The sequence below is a fragment of the Leuciscus leuciscus genome (genome assembly GCF_965113295.1).
Source record: "Leuciscus leuciscus genome assembly, chromosome: 14".
NCBI lineage: Eukaryota > Metazoa > Chordata > Actinopteri > Cypriniformes > Leuciscidae > Leuciscus > Leuciscus leuciscus.
In genome coordinates, this window is record NC_138738.1 from 24,303,100 (window position 1) to 24,329,467 (window position 26,368).

Genomic DNA, 26,368 nt, shown 5'->3' on the forward strand with positions numbered 1-26,368 from the left:
AAACATATTTCAGAGCCAAACACTCGAAGATCATAACTATATGATCAAAACAACATTAATCACACATACATACAGGAAGTTCAGATACAAGTCTGAGTTACACACATTAAAAGGATGTTAAGTTAAACCCAAAGGATGTTTGTGTGTGTGTGTGTGTGTGTGTGTGTGTGTGTGTGTGTGTGTGTGTGTGTGTGTGTGTGTGTGTGTGTGTGTGTGTGTATGTACGTGTGTGTGGAGTATCTGGAATGTCACGAGGCTGTAAAGTCACAGGGAGTCCATGCTCAAATGGGGGTTTTAGAGGGGATTCTCCAAAACAGGGTTCCCTATGTGACTCAAATGTCCCTCTGGGGAGCCACAAAGATGCCATTTTGACCGTTCAAGCAGACTTAGAGGCGCCATGAACAAACTCGTTGTCTCCTTAGAACGAAGGATGTGTTTGGAGATCAGGATTTACTAATTTGAACAGCATGTGACCGCATGTCATAGTCATTGTCGTTACAGCTGCACATTTATTAGTAGGCATTGTCAATATTGTGTAGAGATCAACCGATATTGATTTTTATAACTGATACCAATACCAATTATTTGCATGTTTATGTGCCCAGAACCGATATATACAGAACCGATATTTTATTTGATTTATTTCAGTTTTTGACAATTATAACCGCACTGAACAGAACAAACTGTTTAACGCTTTTTTAAATACTGTAATTTCACTCTTCACGATGACTCGCTTAATTTAGTCCTCATTTGTAAGTCGCTAAATGCGTCGGACAAAGGTGTCTGCTAAATGACAATGTAAATGTATCTTATTAGTGGAATATTAAACAAAATATAGTAACGCCTATATAGCTGTGGTGCGCGAGCGCTAAGAGAAAATAAGAGAAAAACGTGCAGTGGATTGAGTGCGCGGTGGCACAGACTCGCGAGCTGATCGAGCGCATCCCTTTTTCACAGACGTCAGTGGAAACTTTGTAGTTCATTCGGATGTCAATGGCAAAGAAAGTAAAACGAGGCATGTAGCTTATTATTAACGTTAACTAACGAGAGAGAGAGCGCACTTCTGTTGAATGCTCTTGATTGCTGATCGTTCACTCAGCACGTGTTATTTGGATTAAAACTAAATCGTATATGTAAGTAAAACATGATTTATGTATAACGAGTGGTTCCCTACATTACAGGATGTTTGCAGGTCAAGAAGTTCCATGAACGCAAACATCCAAAGCGCGCCCGAAAACCAGCGTCTCAGACAAATACCTAATTAAATTGTCTTTTAATGTCTCGCGCTTGTACGGACGAATTTACACAAAATTATGTAAAAACGCCTGTCTTGGCGAGTATCCTAGTAAACAAAGTCGGTTATATCTCAAGTGAACGTAGACAGTATATTCAAATGGGGTCCGTGCGTTCGGTCTTAAAGGGGCAGCATTCTAATAATGCATTCTGCTGCTGTGTTTTAATGTTAATCAAACAAAGACATGACAAATCAATTACTCACTCCTCTTGACTAAATAAGCTACCTTTTGTAACTTTACAAAAAGATCCATCTATATTTAATTTTAAACAGCCTATGCAGTGTTTTTTCACATTTGATTACTTTATTTACATTTCTGTACAGTTAGATCTACCTGAAAAAACTCTGTTTGTATTTGTAGCCTTTCTTTCTTCTGTTGTATTTATTGGTTTCTCTACCAATACATTTAAAAATTACAAATGCAGGGAAAATACAGGTATCAGTATCAGCGAGTACCAAAAAATGTAAGTATCGAGATCGAACTCGTTCTGGAAAAAGTGGTATTGGTGCATCCCAATTAAAAATCACATTCACATAACCAAATATAATTAAATACGATAAAAAAAAAAAAATCATATTCACATAACCAAATGTAATCAAAAGCCAATGTAAGCATTTGCTATATAGAATGAATTCAAACAGAACAGTAAATGTCAAAATTGTTTTTACTTTTTTCATGGAATGTGCTTTATAATGCAGATACTAATACCCTGTAAAATAATTCTTAATATGTATTATTTTCTCCTTGTAATAAAACAAATAAAAAATTAACTATAGAAATTATAGTTATACAGATATTAAAATGATATAGGCTACACATTTGCATGGGAGTATTAAGAGTGATAGCATAGTTTTCTAATAGGCTACATGAATTAGGCTTTGCATGGGAGTATTAGGAGTGATTAAACAATAGCCTTGTGGGCAGTGCTACTACTCTTTAAGTTAAAACACTCATCATTAGGTAGGCTATCCAACACTCTCCGTATGAAAGAGCGGCGATTTACAGTTTTGCGACTGTGAAGCGACTAACTGTCCCTCCAAACCCCTCAAATTAAGCACACTTAATGCCCTGCCGTTACTGTAATATTTCACAATAACAGGAGTCAAATAGCTAGAACATTAAGCATTTATATGATAAATAATTAGCTGAGATTAAATGTTATAATGCTGTATTATTATAAGGGGCCAAGCACCGAAGGTGTGTAGAATCAGAATCAGAATCAGAATCAGAAAGAGCTTTATTGCCAAGTATGCTTGCGCATACGAGGAATTTGTCTTGGTGACAGTAGCTTCCAGTACACATAACAATACAAAGTGACAAGACAAGTGACAAGTAACATAGGTATAAATAAAAAATAGAAAAAAATAAAAATAAAATAAAAATAAAGATTATAAATTATAAATATATATAAAGTTATAAGGTGCTATAATGAAATGTCTGAGGGAAGTATTGCACATGTTTGTTCCACAGTAGGGGAACATTTAAGTGTTCATGAGGTAGATGGCCTGGGGAAAGAAACTTTTCCTGTGTCTGGTTGTTTTTGTGCTCGGTGCTCTGTAGCGTCGACCAGACGGTAACAGTTCAAACAGAAAGTGTGCCGGGTGTGACGGGTCCAGAGTGATTTTGCGAGCCCTTTTACTCACTCTGGATGAGTGCAGTACTTTGAGTGTGGGAAGGGTAGTGCCAGTGATTCGCTCAGCAGTCCGAACTATCCGCTGTAGTCTACGGAGGTCGGTTTTGGTAGCAGAGCCGAACCAGACGGTGATGGAAGTGCAGAGGATGGACTGGATGACAGCTGAGTAGAACTGTACGAGCAGCTCCTGTGGCAGGTTGAATTTCCTCAGCTGACGCAGGAAGTACAGTCTCTGTTGGGCTTTCTTCACAATAGAGTCTATGTGAGTGTCCCACTTCAGATCCTGAGAGATGGTGGTGCCCAGGAACCTGAATGACTCTACTGCAGTCACAGTGCTGTCCATGATGGTGAGTGCAGGGAGTGCAGGGGGGTTTCTCCTGAAGTCCACGATCATCTCCACTGTTTTGAGCGTGTTCAGCTCCAGGTTGTTATAACTGCACCAAAGAGCCAGCTGCTCCACCTCCTGTCTGTACGCAGACTCGTCACCGTTCCGGATGAGTCCGATAACAGTAGTGTCGTCCGCAAACTTCAGGAGCTTGACAGAGGTGTCTTTAGAGGTGCAGTCATTTGTGTACAGGGAGAAGAGCAGTGGTGAGAGAACACATCCCTGTGGAGCACCGGTGCTGATGGTGCGGCTGTCGGACGTGATTTTGCCCATTCTGACTAGCTGTTGTCTGTCTGTCAGAAAGCTGGTGATCCATTGACAGATGGAGCTAGGGACAGAGAGCTGGGTCAGTTTGGTCTGGAGCAGTGATGGGACGATGGTGTTGAAGGCAGAACTAAAGTCCACGAACAGAATCCTTGCATAGGTCCCTGGTTTGTCCAGATGTTGTAGGGTGTAATGCAGTCCCATATTGACCACATCATCCACAGACCGGTTTGCTCTGTAGGCAAACTGCAGGGGGTCCAGCAAGGGTCCAGTGATGTCCTTCAGATATGCTAACACCAGTCTTTCGAATGACTTCATGGCCACAGATGTTAAGGCAACAGGTCTGTAGTCATTGAGTCCTGTGATCTTTGGTTTCTTCGGGATTGGGATGATGGTGGAGCGTTTAAAGCAGAAAGGGACTTTGCACTGCTCCAGTGATCTGTTGAAGATCAGTGAGAAGATAGAGGCCAGCTGGTCAGCGCAGGTTTTCAGACAGGCTGGTGAAACACCGTCTGGGCCTGGTGCTTTCCTTCTCTTCTGTTTCCTGAAGATCTGACGCACATTATCCTCACTGATCTGAAGTGCAGGGGGGGAGGGGAGGGGGATGGCTGGAGGTGTTGATGGCTGTGTAGAGAGATGGTCAGGGCGGGTATGGGGTGTCTGATCGGGGGTCTCAAATCTACAGTAAAAGACATTCAGCTCGTTCGCAAGATGCTTGTTGCTGTCGATGCTGGGGGATGGTGTCTTGTAGTTGGTAATGTCTTTCAGGCCTTTCCACACTGATGCAGGGTCGTTGGAGGAAAACTGGTTTTCCAGCTTTTTGGCATAGCTCTTCTTAGCCACTTCAATCTCCTTTGTCAATGTGTTCCTGGCCTGATTATACAAGATCCTATCCCCACTCCTGTAGGCATCTTCTTTGACCTGACGAAGCTGTCTGAGTTTTGGTGTGAACCATGGTTTATCATTGTTGAATGATAAGTAAGTCCTGGTAGGGATGCATAAATCCTCACAGAAACTGATGTATGATGTTACAGTCTCTGTGAGCTCGTCCAGATCGCTGGCAGCAGCTTCAAAAACACTCCAGTCAGTGCATTCAAAACAGGCTTGTAAGACCTGCTCTGTGTCGTTGGTCCATCTCTTTACAGTCCTTATTACTGGCTTAGCAGTTTTAAGTTTTTGCCTGTAAGTTGGTAGAAGATGAACCAGGCAGTGATCGGAAAGTCCTAGAGCTGCTCTGGCGACGGAGCGATATGCATCCTTTGTTGTGGTGTAGCAATGGTCCAAAATATTATTGTCTCTGGTGGGGCATGTAATGTGCTGTTTGAATTTAGGCAGTTCACGTGTGAGTTTTGCCTGATTAAAGTCTCCGAGAATGATAAGAACAGAGTCCGGGTGTTGTTGTTCTGTTTCTGTGATCAGATCAGCCAGCTGTTGCAGCGCCGTACTCACGTGTGCTTGCGGTGGAATGTAAACACTGATGAGAACGAGCGAGGAAAACTCCCGCGGCGAGTAGAACGGCTTACAGTTAATGAAAAGCACTTCCACATCAGGACAGCACATCTTCCTTAACACAGTTACATCAGTACACCACCTTCTGTTGATGTAAAAGCATGTCCCACCACCGCGCGTTTTCCCCGTTGACTCCATATCGCGATCCGCTCTGAACAGCTGAAAGTCCGGTAGATGTAACGCGCTGTCCGGAATGGCTTCGTTCAGCCAGGTTTCCGTGAAACACAGAGCAGCAGAGTTGGTAAAGTCCTTGTTTTTGCGTGAGAGCAGAAGTAGTTCGTCCATTTTGTTAGGGAGAGAGCGGACATTCGCCAGATGGATGCTAGGCAGCGCCGTTCTGAATCCGCGCTGCCTGAGCTTAACGAGTGTGCCGGCTCGCTTCCCACGCCTGCGCGTCTTATACTGTTTCCACAGTGCAGCGGCGCAACCGACGACAATGTTCCGCAAAACGCCAGAAGAATCAAAAACTGGTTGGTGATCAGTTGGTGTGCACTGCCGAATGTTCAGCAGTTCGTCCCTGGTATAACTGATAGCGAATGACAAACATAAAACAGGACAAACTAACAAAAACAGTGTAACAACTGGAGAGCTCAACACCGAGGCAGCCATCCGCGGCGCCATCTTGGATCTTAGATCCACCTATTGTAATCATTGGTGGTGTTCTTATTCTTCCGTTTCTTCTTCTTCCGCTATGGAAGTCTATGGCAGCCCATAGAACAGCTTGCGGGAAAGATATGAAATTTGGCAAACAGATAGAGGACAGTCTGAACTGTCACCATAGCAAATTTAGAGTCTCTAACTCAATCCCTCTAGCGCTGCCAACTGTCCTAAGTTGCACTCACTTTTATGCTAATAACTTTGAACCGTTAGGGCTAGAAACAATTATTTTTTTCATCTGATTTCTTGACTCATGGCAATTCGATTCTTACACTCACCTAAAGGATTATAAGGAACACCTGTTCAATTTCTCATTAATGCAATTATCTAATCAACCAATCACATGGCAGTTGCTTCAATGCATTTAGTGGTGTGGTCCTGGTCAAGACAATCTCCTGAACTCCAAACTGAATGTCAGAATGGGAAAGAAAGGTGATTTAAGCAATTTTGAGCGTGGCATGGTTGTTGGTGCCAGACGGGCCGGTCTGAGTATTTCACAATCTGCTCAGTTACTGGGATTTTCACGCACAACCATTTCTAGGGTTTCCAAAGAATGGTGTGAAAAGGGAAAAACATCCAGTATGCGACAGTCCTGTGGGCGAAAATGCCTGGTTGATGCTAGAGGTCAGAGGAGAATGGGCCGACTGATTCAAGCTGATAGAAGAGCAACTTTGACTGAAATAACCACTCGTTACAACCGAGGTATGCAGCAAAGCATTTGTGAAGCCACAACACGCACAACCTTGAGGCGGATGGGCTACAACAGCAGAAGATCCCACCGGGTACGACTCATCTCCACTACAAATAGGAAAAAGAGGCTACAATTTGCACAAGCTCACCAAAATTGGACAGTTGAAGACTGGAAAAATGTTGCCTGGTCTGATGAGTCTCGATTTCTGTTGAGACATTCAGATGGTAGAGTCAGAATTTGGCGTAAACAGAATGAGAACATGGATCCATCATGCCTTGTTACCACTGTGCAGGCTGGTGGTGGTGGTGTAATGGTGTGGGGGATGTTTTCATGGCACACTTTAGGTCCCTTAGTGCCAATTGGGCATCGTTTAAATGCCACGACCTACCTGAGCATTGTTTCTGACCATGTCCATCCCTTTATGACGACCATGTACCCATCCTCTGATGGCTACTTCCAGCAGGATAATGCACCATGTCACAAAGCTCGAATCATTTCAAATTGGTTTCTTGAACATGACAATGAGTTCACTGTACTAAAATGGTCCCCACAGTCACCAGATCTCAACCCAATAGAGCATATTTGGGATGTGGTGGAACGGGAGCTTCGTGCCCTGGATGTGCATCCCACAAATCTCCTCCAACTGCAAGATGCTATCCTATCAATATGGGCCGACATTTCTAAAGAATGCTTTCAGCACCTTGTTGAATCAATGCCACGTAGAATTAAAGCAGTTCTGAAGGTGAAAGGGGGTCAAACACAGTATTAGTATGGTGTTCCTAAAAATCCTTTAGGTGAGTGTATATCGACACTATAAAACAATTTTCAGTCATGAACATTTTCAGAAAAACTTACTTTTTCGAACTCCTCCTAGGCCGTTGCTCCAATTTTCACAAAAATGTAACCTGATCATCTTCAAACTGTACAGACAAAAAGATATTGGAATTCAAGTCGATTCGTCAAACCGTTCTCGAATAACGCATAAACAAATTCATAGAATTCCCCGTCAAGTCAAGTCACCTTTATTTATATAGAGCTTTTTACAATACAGATTGTTTAAAATCAGCTTTAAAGTGATATCAGGAAAATAATGCAACAAAAAGTGTGTTTCTGCTCTAAAGCAGAAAAGAAAATAGTGTCATAGTCCAGCTTAAGTTCAGTGATGGTTCAAAGTGAGAAAGTGAGACTATATTTCCGCAACGCTTTAGCATATTCTGACCAAACTTGGTGTGTGTAATGACAACCGTGAACTGAGGCTACCTGCACAGTTTTAGCACAGTGCCACCTAGTGGTCAGGAGATATGAAAAATGGAAAATGCAATATTTTACGAACATATTGTTGTATCGTTATGAAACTCGGTATGTGTCTTCAGAACCATGCCCTGATGGTACTCAAACAGTTTTGGGGCAGTCAAGTCAGCTTCATTTATATAGTGCTTTTAACAATATAGATTGTTTCAAAGCAGCTTTACAGTTATAATAGGAGATTAAAGTAACCGAGATTGTTTTGGCTTTACAGCAGCTCTAGAATAAAGTTATTGTCCAGCTAAAGTTAGTTTTTGATTGATTCACTTCCGATGCAAAGATCATTAGTCATTAACTTAAGGGCCGCTTACACTACACCGTTTTAACTGAAAACAGAAAACTTTTAATGTGTTCTAGCCGCTCAATTGCACGATACAGTTTTTGGTGGCTCAAGAACGCAAACTTTGAAATAGGTTTCAAGGTGCAAGTTACATTTTTTTTTTTTAAATGTTATCTCCGTGTAAACTTCAAAAACAGTTGCGATATCCAACCATCTCCATTGACGTTGTATTGCGTGAAGCTGCCTCCTTGTCATTTCTGACTTGTAACAAAAAACAAAACAATGACTAAAAGCTTCAATGACTAAATGTGACAAGGGTGTACATCAAACAAGCTATATAACCCAGAACTAAAGAAATACATCATCTGAGAATGTCACAATTGCAGCCTGACTGAGCAATGTTTCAAACCTTCCCTTTTGTGCCACCTGCTGGTGATTTTGGTGAACGAGTGTCACACGTAACTGGGTTGTATTTAATAGTCATTTTGGTTAATTAACTACTGTATATAATTTCATGTTCAGCAATAAATTAAAATCCAGTAATGCACACAGTGAAAACTGCAATTAAATCGATTAACAGAAAGAACTTTTTCTCAAATGGTCTGTTTACAAGATAGCTCCACTAACAGAGAATGCGTTTACCTGTGAGAAGTGCAAGACATAACTTGTTTGCACTTGTTTATACATTTTTACAGTAACATTTTTCAGCAGAACATGTCATGGTGTTGTGGTTTGGCACTATATGATGGTGATGTAGTGATGGGTGTATTGTATTTCCACATTCTTAAACACTTGTGTTTCTTTCTATAGATGGCCGGCCTCTGTACATCCTACGCCTAGGACACATGGACACTAAAGGACTGGTTCGAGCACTTGGAGAAGAATCCCTCCTTAGACATGTTAGATATTCAATAACCAACATTTTTCTTTACTACATTCAAAAGCATAATATTGTTTTTTTTAACTCCACTATAAAAACATGTAGTTCCTCATTATTTTGAACTGAAGAAATCTTTACCTGCCCTGAGACGAGATAGCGCTGTCCGATTGGTAAATTAGCTGATTATTCATTCTTCATAAATTAGATTGCAAATCCTACTGAACGATTCATTTGAGAATTGGGCTGATCCGTTTGCATTTGTTCTCAAGTCAACAACTCACTGATTCAAATTATCCGGTCAGAGCAAATCTCTAGTTAACAATTCAGTGAATTCACAAATCTTCCCCGCTGCTGTAGCAGTTTCAAATTATATTAAACTAGTATGTTTGCATAGCGTTCTTCTTAAAATGTTAACACGTTTTGCCCTATGTGACGTGTGTTTTTTTATTATGTTTATATTTGTCAACACATTTTGTTTTTCCTAATTTTTATATACTATGTTATATTTTGTTATTCTTAGTTACACGCATGAGTTATTAGTAATTATTAGTATTAATTATCAGTGTATGACAAGTTTTGGTAGTAAAATAAAGATTTCTTACTTTCAGATCAGTTACTGAAGTGTATCCTATTTAAATAGGATACAGTTCAATACTGATCTGAAAGTAAGAAAACTTTATTTTACTACCAAAACTTGTCACCCTCTATCTGTGTGTCAAGAACATTATATCCCCACCTCAACCTCAGCAGTAGAATGAAGTATATAAAATTGCTAAATAAATAAATATACATCAATCAGTACTTTTTATTTTTAATACTCAAGCACATTAAAAACCAAGTACTTTTGTGCTTTTACTTAAGTAAAATTAAGTTCTTAATGCTGGAGTAATATTTCATTAGGGTATCTGTACTTTTACTCATGTACTTGATTTGTGTACTTCGTCCACCACTAATTCAATTCATATCGATCTAAACAAAATAACATATGTGAATGTTTAGGTGCTGTCTATCAATGAAGAGGGTCTGCGACGCTGCGAGGAGAACACTAAAGTCTTTGGTCGGCCAATTAGGTACTGACAGTACTGACACATTTGCCCTCTGTAACCATAAAGTTACTATTAAAATAATTGACATTTATACCATGCGGCTAAGGTCCTTACAGCCTACATTACAATAGCAAATTAACTAAAACCCACAAATACACTGACCAAGCAAACAAATGACAAACAATTGGATAAAAATTATGAACAATTTCTATGCCTTTCCTACCAAATTACCATTTATTATCTATTGAAAGCACTTTATCCCGCTCTCTCTCTCTGCATGCACACACACACAGTACAGACAGACAAACACTTGCTGACAGAAACATAAATGTACAAAAATTTGTTGTCAGCGGTGCCCTGCAATTGTCTTTTTAGTTCACAACTGAAAAGCTAAGTGACATTTTTCAGTGGTGAGGTGGTAATTCACATTTTCTCATTCTGTAGTTGCTGGACATGTTTGGTTGATCTTGAGGGGCTCAATATGAGGCATCTGTGGCGCCCTGGAGTCAAAGCTCTGCTGAGGATTATTGAGGTAGTGGAGGCCAATTACCCTGAGACTCTAGGCCGTCTGCTCATCCTCAGAGCTCCCAGAGTTTTTCCTGTCTTGTGGACGCTGGTGAGGGACACCACTGTTTGCTTTTGCTTCTTCTCTCCTCAACTAGAGATGGGGGGGGGGTGGTCTTTTAACATGACATGAATGCCAAATTTATTTGTTCATGTTAAGCACTGTGCCTTATGTGCCCCCCCCCCCCCCCCCCCCCCCCCCCCGCTTGATAACTGCAAATAACTGCTTGAAGTAATAGCCTCTCATTTAGAAAGTAAATGAGTCACCTGGCATTCGTAGCATGAGTTAACCCAAAAGGAAGCTTATTATGTATCCATTAACTGTGCTTTCCTCCTCCCATCTGTGTTTACAGGTGAGCCCTTTCATTGATGAGAATACACGAAAGAAGTTTCTGATCTATGCGGGAAATGACTACCAGGGCCCTGGTGGTCTTGTAGACTACATTGATAAAGAGATCATCCCTGACTTCCTTGGAGGAGAGTGTATGGTATGTCGTTTTTTTCCCTTATGCTTTACGAGTGAATGGTACCTATTCAGTCCTGTTTGCTCCCACTAAGGGTGTCTTCACACTTGTAGTTAGGTTTGCTTGGTTTGTTTGGTCTGGACGAAAAAAAAACCTTTAGTCCTGGTCCGCTTAGCGTTCACATTAGCATTTTTCACACCGAACCTAAAGGGAAAGGTACATGTTCACAACCTGATTGGCCGGCTTTTATTACGTATTTTTCGTGATGGAACTTACTGAACATCCAGAACAATGCTGTGTGCTGGGCATATGATGGTATTTTGACCAGCTGAGAACTGAAGAGATGTGTAAGAACAAATGTGTAAAGGACTCAAAAAAGCAGCAGGAGTCCCTCCGTCACACACACAAACGACGATCTGCTGTGTACTGAACTGTGATGGGCATCATCATGACTATGACGAGAGAAAAAAGGTATGCTTGAGCATTCTGTTCTTTTTAGGGTCAAATCAACCGCTCTAACAAAGCAATCGCACCAGAGTTTCTTTTAATCAAACCGAACATGCCAAGTGTTAACACACCCTAAGATCTGTATGCATGCATTCAAACTGAGGTATTATCTGTGTTGACTTACCTTAGTATGGTTTTAGTAGCTTGTTGAACTAAAGGAGTGACACTGTGAAATATGTGCAGTGTGAAGTGCCAGAGGGTGGCATGGTGCCCAAGTCCCTGTACAGAACTGCAGAGGAACTGGAGAATGATGAAATCAGGCTGTGGACGGAGACTATTTACCAGAGTGCCAGCATCTTTAAAGGAGCGCCACATGAGGTGAGGCTCTATTAGAAACTATTTGATTTGGGTTGTGTTTGGTGCATTTGCAAAATATGATGCAATCCTCAAGAAACCTGGTCTGGATCCCTCTTCACTCAACAACTACCGCCCAATATCCAACCTCCCCTTTCTGTCTAAAACCCTGGAACGCATAGTCGCCTCACAACTACAAACCCATCTTCATGCCAATAATCAATATGAACCCCTCCAATCTGGTTTTCGTCCCCTCCACAGTACAGAAACTGCTCTCCTCAAAGTCCTCAATGACCTCCTCACCTCTGCTGACTGGTTCCCTCAACATTCTTATTCTTCTCGACCTGAGTGCAGCCTTCGATACTGTGTGCCATAACACTCTGCTCACCAGACTTAAAAACCTCGGTATCGAAGGTACTGCACTCAGCTGGCTACGTTCCTACCTCTGCAACAGATCCCACTTCATCTCTCTCCATAACCACACCTCTGCCACAGCCTCAGTCACCCAAGGCGTTCCTCAAGGCTCCGTACTCGGCCCCCTCCTCTTCATCATCTACATCCTTCCCCTTGGTCGGATATTTCGCCATTTCAACCTGAATTACCACTGTTATGCCGATGACACCCAGATCTACCTCAGCACAAAGTCCCCCCACAATCCTCCCCTCTCCCACATCAACTCCTGTCTGTCAGCTACTAAAATCTGGATGCAACAGATCTTCCTCAAACTCAACAGCAATAAAACAGAATTCCTCATCATTGGCTCCAAATCCACACTCGGCAAAACCAATAACCCCACTCTCACCATCGACGGCACCATTGTCTCCCCATCTCCCCAGGCACGCAACCTTGGCGTGATTTTTGATTCAACCCTCTCCCTTGAGCCCCACATCCGTCAGGTCATTAAAACATCCTTCTTTCACCTCCGCAATGTGGCTAAAATCAGACCCTCACTCACACCCCCTGCTGCTGAAAGACTCATTCACGCCTTCATCTCCTCACGACTAGACTACTGCAACTCACTACTCCTTGGTATAAGCTCAACTTACATAAGAAGACTACAACTGGTCCAAAACGCAGCCGCCCGACTCATCACCCGCTCCAAATCCTGGCACCACATCACTCCAGTTTTAAAACAACTGCACTGGCTTCCCATTTCCCACCGGGTCAAATACAAAAATCTGGTTCTTACCTACAAAGCCATCCACCACCTGGCCCCTTCATACCTCTCTGACCTCCTCTCCCCCTACCAACCCTCACGGTCCCTCAGATCCACCTCAGCCGGTCTCCTATCCGGAGACCGGTCTCCCTCCTATAGCCCCAAGTCCAAACTCTCCAGTTTTGGGGACAGAGCTTTCTCGAGGGCAGCTCCAAGGCTCTGGAACTCCCTTCCCCTTGAGATCCGCACCTCTGAGTCCCTTACCATCTTTCAGTCCCGCCTCAAGACCCTCTTTTTTTTTTCTGCCCTGTAAAGCGACTTTGAGTTAGAGAAAAGCGCTATAAAAATTCAATTTATTATTATTATTATTATTATGATCAGTTTTTACAAAACTGGATTTCAGTCTGAGAAAACACAACATTGGTCACATTTTGAGTGCCACCTACTGAACAGTATTAAAGCTACACATTTAGTTAAAGAGCACAATTTCTTTTTTATATCTCTTCCTTAAGATATTGATTGAGATCATCGATGCCTCCTCAGTCATCACTTGGGACTTTGATGTATGTAAAGGTGATGTGATCTTCAATATCTACCACTCTAAACGAGCTCCACAGCCGCCAAGGAAAGATCCGCTGGCTACCCATGGCATTACCTCTCCTGCAGGCAACAATATGCAGCTTATCGATAAATCCTGGCTGCTGGGACAGGACTACAGCATGGTGGAGTCACCACTTACCTGCAAAGAGGGAGAAAGTGTGCAGGTATGTCACATACAATCAGTTCGATGCTGATTCCATCAGTTTCCATAGTAAAGAAGTTTATAGTGGTCATACCATACTTTGTTTCTGTACCTTTAAGACTTCTATGTGAATTCTATGTCAAGCATAATTACATTTCTCATAATATATTCTCAAAAAATTATATGACCTTAAAAAATGTTAAATAATTTAAAACAATTTCATTGCTAAAAGTTCTGTCTAAGGTGGTGGATGATTGTTATTAAAGATAGTTGTCTTGTCATCTTGTTTTTTCTTCCCTTGTTTCAATCTTTCTGCCAACATGTGTACACACCTTTAGGGTTCACATGTGACTCGATGGCCAGGTTTCTATATTTTGCAATGGAAGTTCCACTCTATGCCAGCATGTGCCACCACAAACCTACCTAGGGTGGACGATGTTCTGGCTACTCTGCAGGTGTCCTCTCACAAGTGTAAAGTCATGTACTACACTGAGGTTCTAGGCTCAGAAGATTTCAGGTAAACTTTCTGAAGAGCTTTTAATTGTGTGATATCTGTTGTAATTAGGGATGCACCTATATGAAAATGTTGGCATATACGATAATTATTTATATTTGGAAAGGCCGATAACCGATATGTTGGCCGATAAATTTAAATCCAAATTTGTATATAATTGTTTAGAGCCTGATTATAAAAAACCTTGTCCCAAGCACTTGAACATAAATCAGACATATACAGTACAGTAGCCTAGTTTGAACCAGTGTCAGTTTTAAAATTAATTGTACACTCCTATGGTGTATAAACTTTCTTTATCAAAAATAAAAAAATTACCTTACAAATAAATCAAATAATACCTAAATAATGCCTACAAGTCATTGGACATCATTACTTGCGTATAAAGAATCAAAATGCATGTACCATGAAAAAAGAAAAATGGAATAGCCTCCGCAATGATTTTAACCCCCTGAGGTCGGCTGTATCGCCGGCGATACCAGCTCGCTTTTTTTTTATCAGTGTAAAAGAAACTCATAAATACTCTGTTGACTTTGATTTTCCATAGGAGTTTCATACATCAATCGATTCTGTTAAATGTGTATTATTTTTGTGTACACTCACAATAAAAACAAAGTGTTGTGCTTTTTGCCAAATAAAGAAAAATAAACACGAAGCGAGTTCTGCCTTCTCTCTGCCAGTGAACAATAACTCAGCGAATACTCAGTCAAACAGGCATACAGACACACAGGCATGAAGCTTGAATTCTCTTCTTTTAAATGAAGTAATTTATATAAAAAACAAATATTCACATCTTGTGAAATCTGTATTAAAAGAGAGCGATTCCAGTCGAGCTCATCTCAGCTCATTACGTTTTAATCGGCCCCGCCCACGGAGAGCGCGCGCTATTAAATGACTGAGACGATCCCATACAAACTGTGAACGCCCACATATCAGCTCGAGAAAACACATCAAGTTTATTCAGATAAGTGTACTTGTCTACACTGTCTCGCAGCGCTGTGAGGAATAATAATAATGGAAAACGTACCTCAGAAGTGCTGGTATTTCGAGGAGCAACGGATGGAATACTGTAGTAAGTTTTTTTTCATTCTCAAGTAAATCGCGTTTCTGTGTGAATGAATGAACGCAGAGATGCGCTGTTTACCACAACTCGCAAAAAGACGGTTTAAATTTGAATTGCGTTTCTGTGTGTGAATGAATGATCTGCTTTTAGCAAACTATTTTGCTATAAAAATCGACTGAAATATGTTGAAATAAAATGTATTTGTATAAGCAACGTATTAAACTGCAAATTAACATTTATATTCCTTATAATAAAAACAAAAGACCTATGTTACAGACAACATTAAAGACAGCATACAGAAAGACAACATTACGTTGATTAGTTTTGGATAGATTACACATTTTTACTGTAAAATATCTGCCACCTCAAATAAGCTTTTGTTTGCCAATTTTTGCTAATATGTTAAATATAGTATGTTTTGTCAATGTAGGCTATATTCGAAGTAATGAATCCTTAACTTTGAAATATGTATGATAAAATGTATACTTTAGTTTTTACAAAGAAAGATTACACTTCAATTGTTGTTGTAATTGTAACCTTTTTAATAAAAAAAAATATATTTACAAGGTAGATGTAAACAAATTTTAAAAGGTAAATATAAGCCTTTTCTTTAAATAATTTTTATTGTGTTTTATTATTGACAAATTTGGGGAGAGGATACATATTCCAAAACTGAAAATACAGTATGAGAATTAACTGCACAATTACTAGACATGTTTTCCTTGGATATTATACAATTTGCAAGCAAAATTTGTGAAAAAAAATAAATTGACATGCTTCCAACTGTGAACCAATTTGGTAGAATATATATATATATATATATATATATATATATATATATATATATATATATATATATATATATATATATATTTCTCTTGCCTTCTTTCTTGTGGCTATAGGTGACACACCTGAATGAATGGCTCATTAAGTATGCGGGCCCCATTGTCTCCTCAGGTGTGAACCACTACATATGCATGATGCTGTTGAATGGTTGACGCCCCTTGCGCATATTGCCTTTACAAACAAAAAGTGTTTTACAACATTTAAATCAATGTATTGTGTTATGTGAATGATAAGGGCAGGATGATTTTCACATCATTTTGAAGAAAAAACTCTAGGCAACGACATCAATTAGTCAAAAGTCTTATTGTCACATATTTAGTATGTGTTTTGTGGCCTTATTTCAGAAACTTTAGTTTTTAGTTTTTTCAATAACCATGCATAAACATTATTCTCTCAAAAATACAAACATGTACATGCATGTTGCTCACATATTATGGTAGCCCTGTTTGTGCTAAATAGAGTGTAATTATACCTTTGCCATTAATATGTTTATAAGCAACTGAAAAAAGCACAAATGTCAGGGCATGTCAGAACATCTCAAGGACCCCAAAAACGCCTCAGACCCCAGAGGGTTAACTAAACCATATTGCTGATGAAAATAATATGAGGAAAAATAAAATTGCTAGTTATAATTAATACATCAATATAAAAAAATATATAAAAAAACTCTTTAATTTATATTACTGTTTCAAATAACAGCATTGCTGTTTGAGCTGCTTGTGCTGAAGCTGAAGAGCTAAATGACCATACGGTAAACTGAAGTGCTATGTTATGCGGGTTAATTAATTCTTACGAAAATTAACCATAGTTTTATTATAGTAAAAGTGTAGTAACCATGGTTTTTGGAGAATTGATTACTATTTGTATAACCACTGTTTTACTAAAAATACCATAATTAAACTATAGTGTAGATAAAACGTCTAGGTTACGACTGTAACCTCTGTTCCCTGAGAACAGGGAACGAGACTCTGCGTCGATATTGGGGAACGCCCTCCACGTGAACCGGTGTCTGAAAAGATATCAAATCACGGCAATCAAATTTGACCGGCAACAGCCTATGACGTCACTACTAGTGCAACCCGGAAGTATAAAAGGAAGCCTAGAGAACATGTCATCCACTTTCGTCTGAAGGGACTGTTCAGCAGGCATCCCCGAGGCATGGCTAACGATGCAGTATATCATTCCCTGTTCTCAGGGAACAGAGGTTACAGTCGTAACCTAGACGTTTCATTTCAAAAGGGAACTCGCACTGCGTCGAGGACGCTATTGGGGAACGAAATACAATCTGATAGGAATGCATGCCAATTATGGCTCATGACAAAACATCAGAACTGGAAGTTTCAACCTGAGACGCCAAGAAAACACTCCCCCTTCGGCTCACATACATGAGCAATAATGTCATCCTGTCAGTGACATTATTCCCTACTGTCACTGCCCAAGCTATAAGCCTTAAAGAGGCCTCCGAACAATGGAAGGCCTACTAAGGCCGCTCAAAGGCTTGGAACCAACAGCTTCCAAGGAAGGGGTTCCTTTAAGGGAATATGGCCAGGGGGTCCGAAAGGAGTCCCGTCCAGTCACTTTCTGAGGGGGACATGCCACCAGGGAGGCTGACCTGATCAAATCTACTGACCTAGTCTTGCCAACAACCTGTCTTTTTTCCTAAACAGAGTCTCTCACAAAACCAATAGTGAAACCGGAACATAGAGACAGGCATCCTGGAGAGTAGAACTCAGCATAGCGCTTTATAACCCTTGCAAACGAGGGGAGTAACTCTACTCAATCCTGGATCTACACAGTGCTTTAAAACATTATGGAGGCTGGGCACTCTAAAGGGACCCTAGATAAGGGGAGCGCCTCCAGCTCTAGGGCTGATCTAGGAGGGAGGCCTCGTGAGAGTCCTTTAACCTTCTAACCAGACTTTGGGTAGCTAGGAAAATAATATATATATTTGACCAGGCTCTGGGCTAGAATCAGGGAGGCTCAAAGGGAGCCTACAACTTGATCTTATTTATTGATAAAAACCCACAAGATAGTGGAACAAAAATTCAAGGAGGCCTGTGAAGACCTACTACTTGATAGCGATACTTGTTAGCAGAACTAGCCTCAGATATCATTGGTGTACTCATAGAAATACTATGGGCCCGGTTTTTCCTACTTTACATTGCCAATGGACAGTGTACTTAGCTAGAGTGCTATCGACCCTTTAAACAAGGGAAGTACAATCTTATGCTACCTGACTATCGAGGAGGCCTATGGAAAGGCCTACAATTTCAATTATCAAAAGCGTCAGCCCATGGCATACTTAGGCTCTAAGGGAGTGTACACAAACTCATCCCAATGGGAGGGAGTACTAAAAAGAGCCCCAGTGGTGCAGGGTGAATAGACTAGAGCTGTGGGTAGCCAAAAAAAACACTAAGCCCAAGGGAAATGGAGGCCTCAACTATGAGGCCAATGACATTTTCACCTTCTGACAACGCCCAGAATATATCTACATGGGAGGCTTAGGAATAGCCTGCTACCTATGATATTTATTCTACCCTTAACATCCACTAGCATAATCGCCTAATGCAGAGGTGGGCCTAGGCTATACTCTTGTAGAAAGAGGAGGCCAGTACCAGGAAAAGAGATAAGCTGTAGATGATCTAAATCTAAAGAGCCTACGCTCAGATACTGAGGGGCTCGTGACGAAAAAGCTTCTAGCAGATAGTCTCCAATAAACTCCTCGTACACATGCCTAAGCCAGATATTAAGGCAGCCCGCATGGGGATGGCACTTGCATATCCTATGTCTGAATTTCAAAGCTACAGTCTCAACAACCCTCAGAAGTGAGAGGAGACCTGCTTTACAAATACAAGGTGGCCCTGATGAGCTTATACAAAGCGGTGGTCTCAGGAGACAACCCCAAATGGGAGGAAGCCATCTCACGCTGAACTAAACCTGTTTGAAGCTCACATGCACGGTGGCCTCACTAGAGATTTCTCTGTGAGATGAAGCCAACCTGTACATTTCACTGGGTGACCAAGATTGGCACCACCTACTACTTACACCTAACGACTCTATCACAAGAGGAGGCCTATGATAAGGTATGCAAGCCTACCTGTAAAAACGGGAACTTCAGGGCCCTAAATTCCTATTTTAATACCTATCAAACATACCCCTTAATACTTTCTAAACAGATAACCGAGGTCTAAAGTTAAACAACCTTATGATAAAGACCAACCAAGATCATCCCTGGCTGTCTGGGTGTGGATTCGGACCACAGCGAAATGCATGATTTAAATGCAGATCCCTCTTTCTTCCTTGAGTCGCGCCTTCTCTGCGACCTACTCCTTGTAGGAGGAGGTCCGAATCCACACCCAGACAGCCGGGTGTGGCAAAGACATCCCTCTTTCTTCCTTGAGTCGCGCCTTCTCTGCGACCTACTCCTTGTAGGAGGAGGTCCGAATCCACACCCAGACAGCCGGGGGGCCTTGCCCATCCCGGTTCGATGATCAAAGAGAGGGCCAGAGGTTCAGCATCGCCTCTCGCGCTCCTCCTCCTACAAGGAGTAGGTCGCAGAGAAGGCGCGACTCAAGGAAGAAAGAGGGATCTGCATTTAAATCATGCATTCCGCTGTGGTCCGAATCCACACCCAGACCTTCGCCTCTCTGAACTTTTCCACCACCGTCTTAACAGAGGCGCCGAAAAGTTCAGATGGCAAAACCGGGGAGCTTTTAGTGCAACCGGAGCTTTTAGTGCCGATGCCTGTTCAGCAGCGAGATAGTTCGCGAATGTCTCGTCGATTGGGGGCATCGACACATACCCATGTTCACGCATCCTCTCGACATCAGCATAGTTTGCTCGCTGATGATGATGCATGCATGCAGAATATGGGTTCTTCCATGCCGCATTGATCTCAGTATGCAGATCAGGAAGGAATGGAAGGCTCACGGGAGCTGCGGAGTTATGGCCAGAAAGGAATCGCTCATCCAGCCTGCCGCGAACGGCTCCTTCCTTCACACGCTCCCACGGCAGCTGAAGCCTTGCTGAAGTGCGCTCCATAACACCCAACAGCTCATCATACGCTGGGCAGGGAGGCTGTGAGGGTTCAGGTTGTATCTCTTCTTCACCGTCATGAAGCACTTGCTGCTGGATCAGAGGATGTAAGAGATAACACATCCTCGTCCAGCAGCTCACCTTTGCGAGCTTCTTACGGGCGTGAGAGAGAAACACCTCTCTCAATCTCGTCAGCGAGCTCCATCTGGGAATCCCATGATCCGAGTCTCCGCACCAAGTGGGACCCGAACCACTGGGCCCAGATACCTGTCCCTCTTCCCTCGAGAAGAGGGCCTGACGAGAGCAGAGTTTTCTAAGAGGAAAACTCTCACATTCTGCACAATCAGGTCTCTCAAGAGCTGAATCATGCGTGCTCTTCGCCCAAACAATAAACGCACAAGTTGTGTGTGTGTCATCTGGTGTCAGAAACCTGAGACAGTCCCTGAAGACGAAAAGAGGATGACATGTTCTCTAGGCACCCCTTTTATACTTCTGAGTCGCACTAGTAGTGACGTCATAGGCTGTCGCCAATCAAATTCGATTGCCGTGATTGGATAGATTTTCAGACACCAGTTCATGTGGAGGGCGTTCCCCAATAACGTCATCAACCCAGTCCAAGTTCCCTTTCGAAAGGGAGCCATGGTTAATTTGTGGTTACCAAGGTTTTTGGGTTTTATTTGTAGTAAAACCATGGTTAATTTTTGTAAGGGAATTAATTAAATCAATTAAGTCAACTCAATTAAACGAATTAATCAGATATTTATTCAACATAAACATAATATTACAACTTATATCTGCACAAAATGACACACATGCACAAGTGAACTTGAACCAAGTTGCGTGCTAGTCAGAAAGTGTAACTCCTGTTTTGAATGCGCTCTTCCTGTAACATCGTGCTGAAACAACTACTAAACCAAAAGATTTTAACAGTTATGTGCGTTGAAAATCATAGAAGACTATGTTACCATCAGTTAGTTTTAATTTGTAGAAGAAAACAGGATGTGGCTTTTTCTTGTACTATAGTACATCGGTGACTCATCTGTGTTTCATAATCATTCATCATGAGACTACATGTCCTTATCCTATGAGAAGACGCCTCGCTTAATCATTCACAACAGCACGTGTTGATTTCCTATGACAGATGCTTCAAACAGTGAGATTGCATGCAGTAAGTGAGAGATGCATTAATGGATCAAAAATGAGTGTTTGTTTTTGCTTTGTAAGAGTTTCTGCGTCGCATAAGTTCTCTTCAAAAGATTCTGAGTTTTTGACACAAATGTGATTCATCCACACTGTGAGTGTAACAGTCCTTTAACATATCAAACGGCTTATAAAAACAGCAAAATAAGCCTCAAATGTCTTAAAGATGCAACAGCATGTTCATATATATTTTCGATGTAGAGAACAAATGCGAACAGGTGTGCATTTACAGTTGTGCATTAAATTATAGCTGTCACAGGATATGTATATATTTGTGTAATTTACGGTGAGCTTACAAAACAATGTTTTTATTGTGTTGCTTGTAATGGTAATTTGCAGCGTGCATTTGCGGGAAGCTTTGCTTTTAATGAGAGCTAAATAAAACTGTCTGAATCAGAAGCCGTTGCTGTGTTGTCGTTCTCCTATGGGATCAATATCTCTTCCAAGTTTTGCGGCCACGGATCAAAAAATAATAAGCGTGAAACAAAAATTGAAAAACACATGTAAAAATGTATTGCACAAACTGAAAAAAATAATGCTAAATAATCAGAATAGCAAACAACGTGGTCACGGATAAAAATATAATAAGAATGAATAAAAAAATTAAAGCTGCAAGCAGCGATGAAAGGGCCCTCGCACTCGTGCCATCGTCACTCGGTGGCTTTAGGAAGACAGAGCATGGTTGGGCAATGTGCATTTAAGGAGGTATATATAGTAGTTGCTAGCATGTTTAGTATGTTTCTAGCATGCTTAGTACACAGTAGTTATGTGGTTAGTACTACATTACTGTGTTAACCATGTCAGTTTATGTTGCCAGTAGGTGGGGTTACGTCTATATCGGAATATCGCTATGTAGATGTGTTCAGTGCAGGACTTTTATCAAACATGTGAAGTTTGGGGCAGATTGGACATTGTGTGCTTGAGTTACAACAACTTCCTTTAGCATTTCTAGCATGTTTTATTATGTTTCTAGCATATTACATATTCATTTTGGGGTAGATTGGACATTGCATGCCTGAGTTACAGCAAATTCATATTTGATTGCAGTAATAGCATGCTTCAACACTTACAGTAGCTAAGTATTTGATAGCATGTTTCAAGTATGTTGCTAACATGTTTAGCAGTTGGTGGCACTTTTTTTTATGTTATTAGGAGTCCAGAACAGTGTTAAACGTCACCTCCTGTTGCCAGCAGGCGGCGCTATGACTATATCTGAATATGAGCATGGACTTGTGTTCAGGAGATAACTCTTATCAAACGTGTGAAGTTTGGGGTAGATTGGACATTGTATGCTTAAGTTACAACAACTTCCTTTGGCATTTCTAGCATGCTGTAGAACTTAGCTATGTGTTGCTAGCATGTTTCTTGCATGTTACATATTAAGTTTGGGGCAGATTGGACATTCCATGCCTGTGTTACAGCAAATTCCTATTTAATTGCAGCAATAGCATGCTTTAGCACTTAGCTAAGTGTTTGCTAGCATGTTTTAGCATGTTTCTAGTATGTTTTTAGCATTTTTAGCAATTGCTGGCACGTTTTTATATGTCCACAACAGTGTTTAACATGTCACTTCCTGTTGCCAGCAGGTGGCGCTATGACTGTAACTGAATATGAGCATTGTCATGTGTTCAGGACAGAACGTTTATCAAAAGTGTGAAGTTTGGCGCAGATTGGACATTGCCTTCTTTGAGTAACAACAACATCCTGTTTCATTGAATTACCATGCTTTAGCCCTTAGCTAAGTATTGCTAGCATGTTTTAACATGTTTCTAGCATGTTTAGAAGTCAATGGCATTTTTAACATGTTGCTAGAATGGCATCAACGTGTTAAACATGACACTTCCTGTTGCCAGCAGGTGGCGCTATGACTGTAACTGAATATGAGCATGGTCATGTGTTCAGGACAGAACGCTTATCAAACGTGTGAAGTTTGGGGCAGATTGGACATTCCATGCCTGAGTTTCAGCAACTTCCTGTTTCATGGCGAAACATCGAAATTTGTCAGGCCGCCGAGGACCCGCCCTTCGACGAAAACTCAAGATCTTCGCAATTTAACGTCGCAAAGGCCTTTAGATTACACTCACCAAATTTGAAGATGATCAGATTAAAACTGTAGGAGGAGTTCGTTAAAGTACGAGGCATGAAAATGGCAAAAACTGCACAAAAATCTGAGAGGAAGTTGAAAATGGCTGACTTCCTATTGTGTTTAGGGCTACGCTCCAAGAGACTTTTTTGTAGGTATTAGGTCCTTACATGTATGTACCGAATTTCGTAAACGTACGTGGAACATAATGGGAGGCGCACTCCGTTGAACTTTTATAGGTGGCGCTATCGAGCCATTTTGCCCCGCCCAATTCTGAAACCTATATCAGATGTAAATTTTCGCCAGTTCTGACGCGTGTGCAAAGTTTCGTGAGTTTTCGAGCATGTTTAGGCCCTCAAAAATGTGATTAAATGCGGAGAAGAATAATAATAAATATAGCTGCGAGCAGCGATTGCGGGCCCAAGCCGGTGGCACCGCAACCCCGGTGCCTTTAGTTACCTAAAGGCACCGGGGTGGCGGTGCCGCCGGCTTTGGCCCTCCATCGCTGCTCGCAGCTATATTTATATATATATATATATATATATATATATATATTTATGTATATATATATATATATATATATATATATATATATATACACACACACACACACACACACACACACACACATATATATATATATATATATATATATATATATATATATATATATATATATAAATATCTATCTATCTATATCTCTCTATATATATATATACACACACACACGAAAAACGAAAGTAAGTGTTGGGCTCACGTAACCCTATCATTAGAATCAAAACGTTTCAACAGTTGTGATGTATTTGGATGCTAAACTATTCTTTATTATAGGCTTTGTACTTCACTCGTGTTCCAATATCGATGGAAAAAATCATCCTCTTCACACGCGCAAAAATGTGCTTGGAAACATCACAGTGGAGCTCTGCTTACTGTGAATGGTACAAATTGTACTACTTACTATTTAAACAGAGCAGTGTAATTCGTATATGTTATGTTGACTATTTTTATTATTATATTGTATTAGGGCTATACTGAACAGGCTGCGATGACAAGATTGCAATTCTGGAATTTGTGTGTGTGTGTGTGACGCGGTTGCAGTTGAACAGTGGACACATAAAAACATAAATAAAATGTATTAGTTTATTCCTACTTCCATAGGTGGGAAAATGTTATCACAGTCACATCCCTAATATATTTATATATAAATACAATAGGCCTACCTGAAAGAGAATTTTACTTGCCCGACCAGAGTAGCCTGATTAGAACGTCAAGAACAAAAAAAAATAACTTGGGAATCACTAAAACGAGAGATTATTCTAATTTCATTACATTCATTTTAAGTTCCAATCAGCAGTTAATAATAAATGTATTACTGATCAATGGTAACAAGGTTGCCCTGCTGAGGCTCATGCAGCTTCTCCAGGAGAAATGTAAACAAATGTGCGCAGCACACAAAAAAGCAACCCAGTTAACAACATACTGACTATAAAAATTACAAATATGGAGTTTTTATATATTTTATAACAGAGTTAAGCAACCTCACTTGACGAGTAGGCTACTATTTCCTGAATATAATCACGATTGAAACTGTGACATTGATTTCATACAACAGGTTAATAAACAGTTACAATTAAGTCACTTACATTTTAGATGCAATATTGACTGTTTTTGTTCTGTTTCAGCAGCATAAATAGTTAAACAAAGATCACAGCCGAACCATCGCGCATCTCACAGCAACTTGTTTTCTCATTACTGAATGATTCAGCATTTTGAAACGAATCGGTTGACTCAAAGATTCAATGGTCAATCCATAAACATCTGTCTCAATCATGAATGACTCAGTCATTCGAATGAATCGTTTGAACGAATGAATCAATGACTCGCTCATTAAGATGGTCGCCTGGCGACACCTAATGGCAGTTTAGTGTTATGTTTAAAAGTATCATTCTTTCCAACGTGCACCATTATCAATGTCAGTGCGGACGTCCGTTTTTTACTTTCACTTTTATATTAGCGATTTAAAAGCACCCGCTCGTGTCACACGTCGATTAACCGATGGGAAAATATCCTCACAGTCATATACCTAATACATTTATATTTAAATACAATAGGCCTACCTAGTAAAACGTTTTATATACTATTTTGATATCCTTTTGGACACAAGAGGGCAGTATAGCCCTATGTTTGCTTTTTTGTTGAACCAAATAGCACTAAATAGCCTGTTTTTAACTTTTTTTTATACTTCTTGAATTGCAAAACAGAATAACAGAATAAAATGGGAATTAGTTCTAATATTTGTATAATTTGATATAAAAATAAACGGTGTATAATTACATTTGTAGAAGATATGAGATGTTTTCTGATTCCTTTTTTGACATTAATTTAATCCCTCGCCATATCAAAACCGTTTGAGATATTCAATATCCGTTCATAATTTAGAATCTTTAAGGTATTTTCATCATGTTGAAAAAGTTTGGTGGGAATAAAATAAATAGTTTAAGAGGAGTGGCTAAAAATTCAGAGGATGATTTTGCAAAAAAATCCACATTCAGACCAAAATATCTGACTTCCTGATGGCCGGAGCTAATGAATGTAAATTAGAAAGTTGTCCGGCTTGATGAGTACAATATACAAACAATTTTTTTTTTACTGTAGTTAAAACTAACCCGCCCACTTTTGTCAAAAGCATGTTGAAAGTGACACACTTCCTGCTGCCAGTTGGTGGCGCTATAACTTTGACTCACAATAGTTACATCCATCTGATCGGCCTCTTACCACGAACACACTGCTGAAGTTTCATCAAGATCAGTTAATGTATGCAGAAGTTATTCCACTTCGTGTTTCTCTTTTCTCGCCATAAATTCGTTTCCTCGCCACGGCCAAACCGTTCGAGATATCAAAAATCCGTCCGCAATTTAGAATCCTCAATGTCTTGACTTCATGCACACCGAGTTTGGT

At 40.6% G+C, this 26,368-nt stretch overlaps 1 protein-coding gene across 5 annotated transcripts in view; it reads left to right on the forward strand.

Moving 5' to 3' along the window:
* The window catches only part of LOC309474331 (SEC14-like protein 1), a 332,477-nt gene that overhangs the window by 247,888 nt on the left and 58,221 nt on the right, over window positions 1-26,368 (forward strand). For all 5 annotated transcript variants that reach the window (XM_082136817.1, XM_082136816.1, XM_082136815.1 and 2 more), the window contains 7 exons: window positions 8,830-8,918; window positions 9,899-9,969; window positions 10,390-10,561; window positions 10,863-10,997; window positions 11,664-11,798; window positions 13,443-13,694; window positions 14,011-14,189. In XM_082136817.1, the coding sequence (XP_081992943.1) occupies window positions 8,830-8,918; window positions 9,899-9,969; window positions 10,390-10,561; window positions 10,863-10,997; window positions 11,664-11,798; window positions 13,443-13,694; window positions 14,011-14,189 (1,033 nt within the window). The remainder of the gene's footprint in view (window positions 1-8,829; window positions 8,919-9,898; window positions 9,970-10,389; window positions 10,562-10,862; window positions 10,998-11,663; window positions 11,799-13,442; window positions 13,695-14,010; window positions 14,190-26,368) is intronic.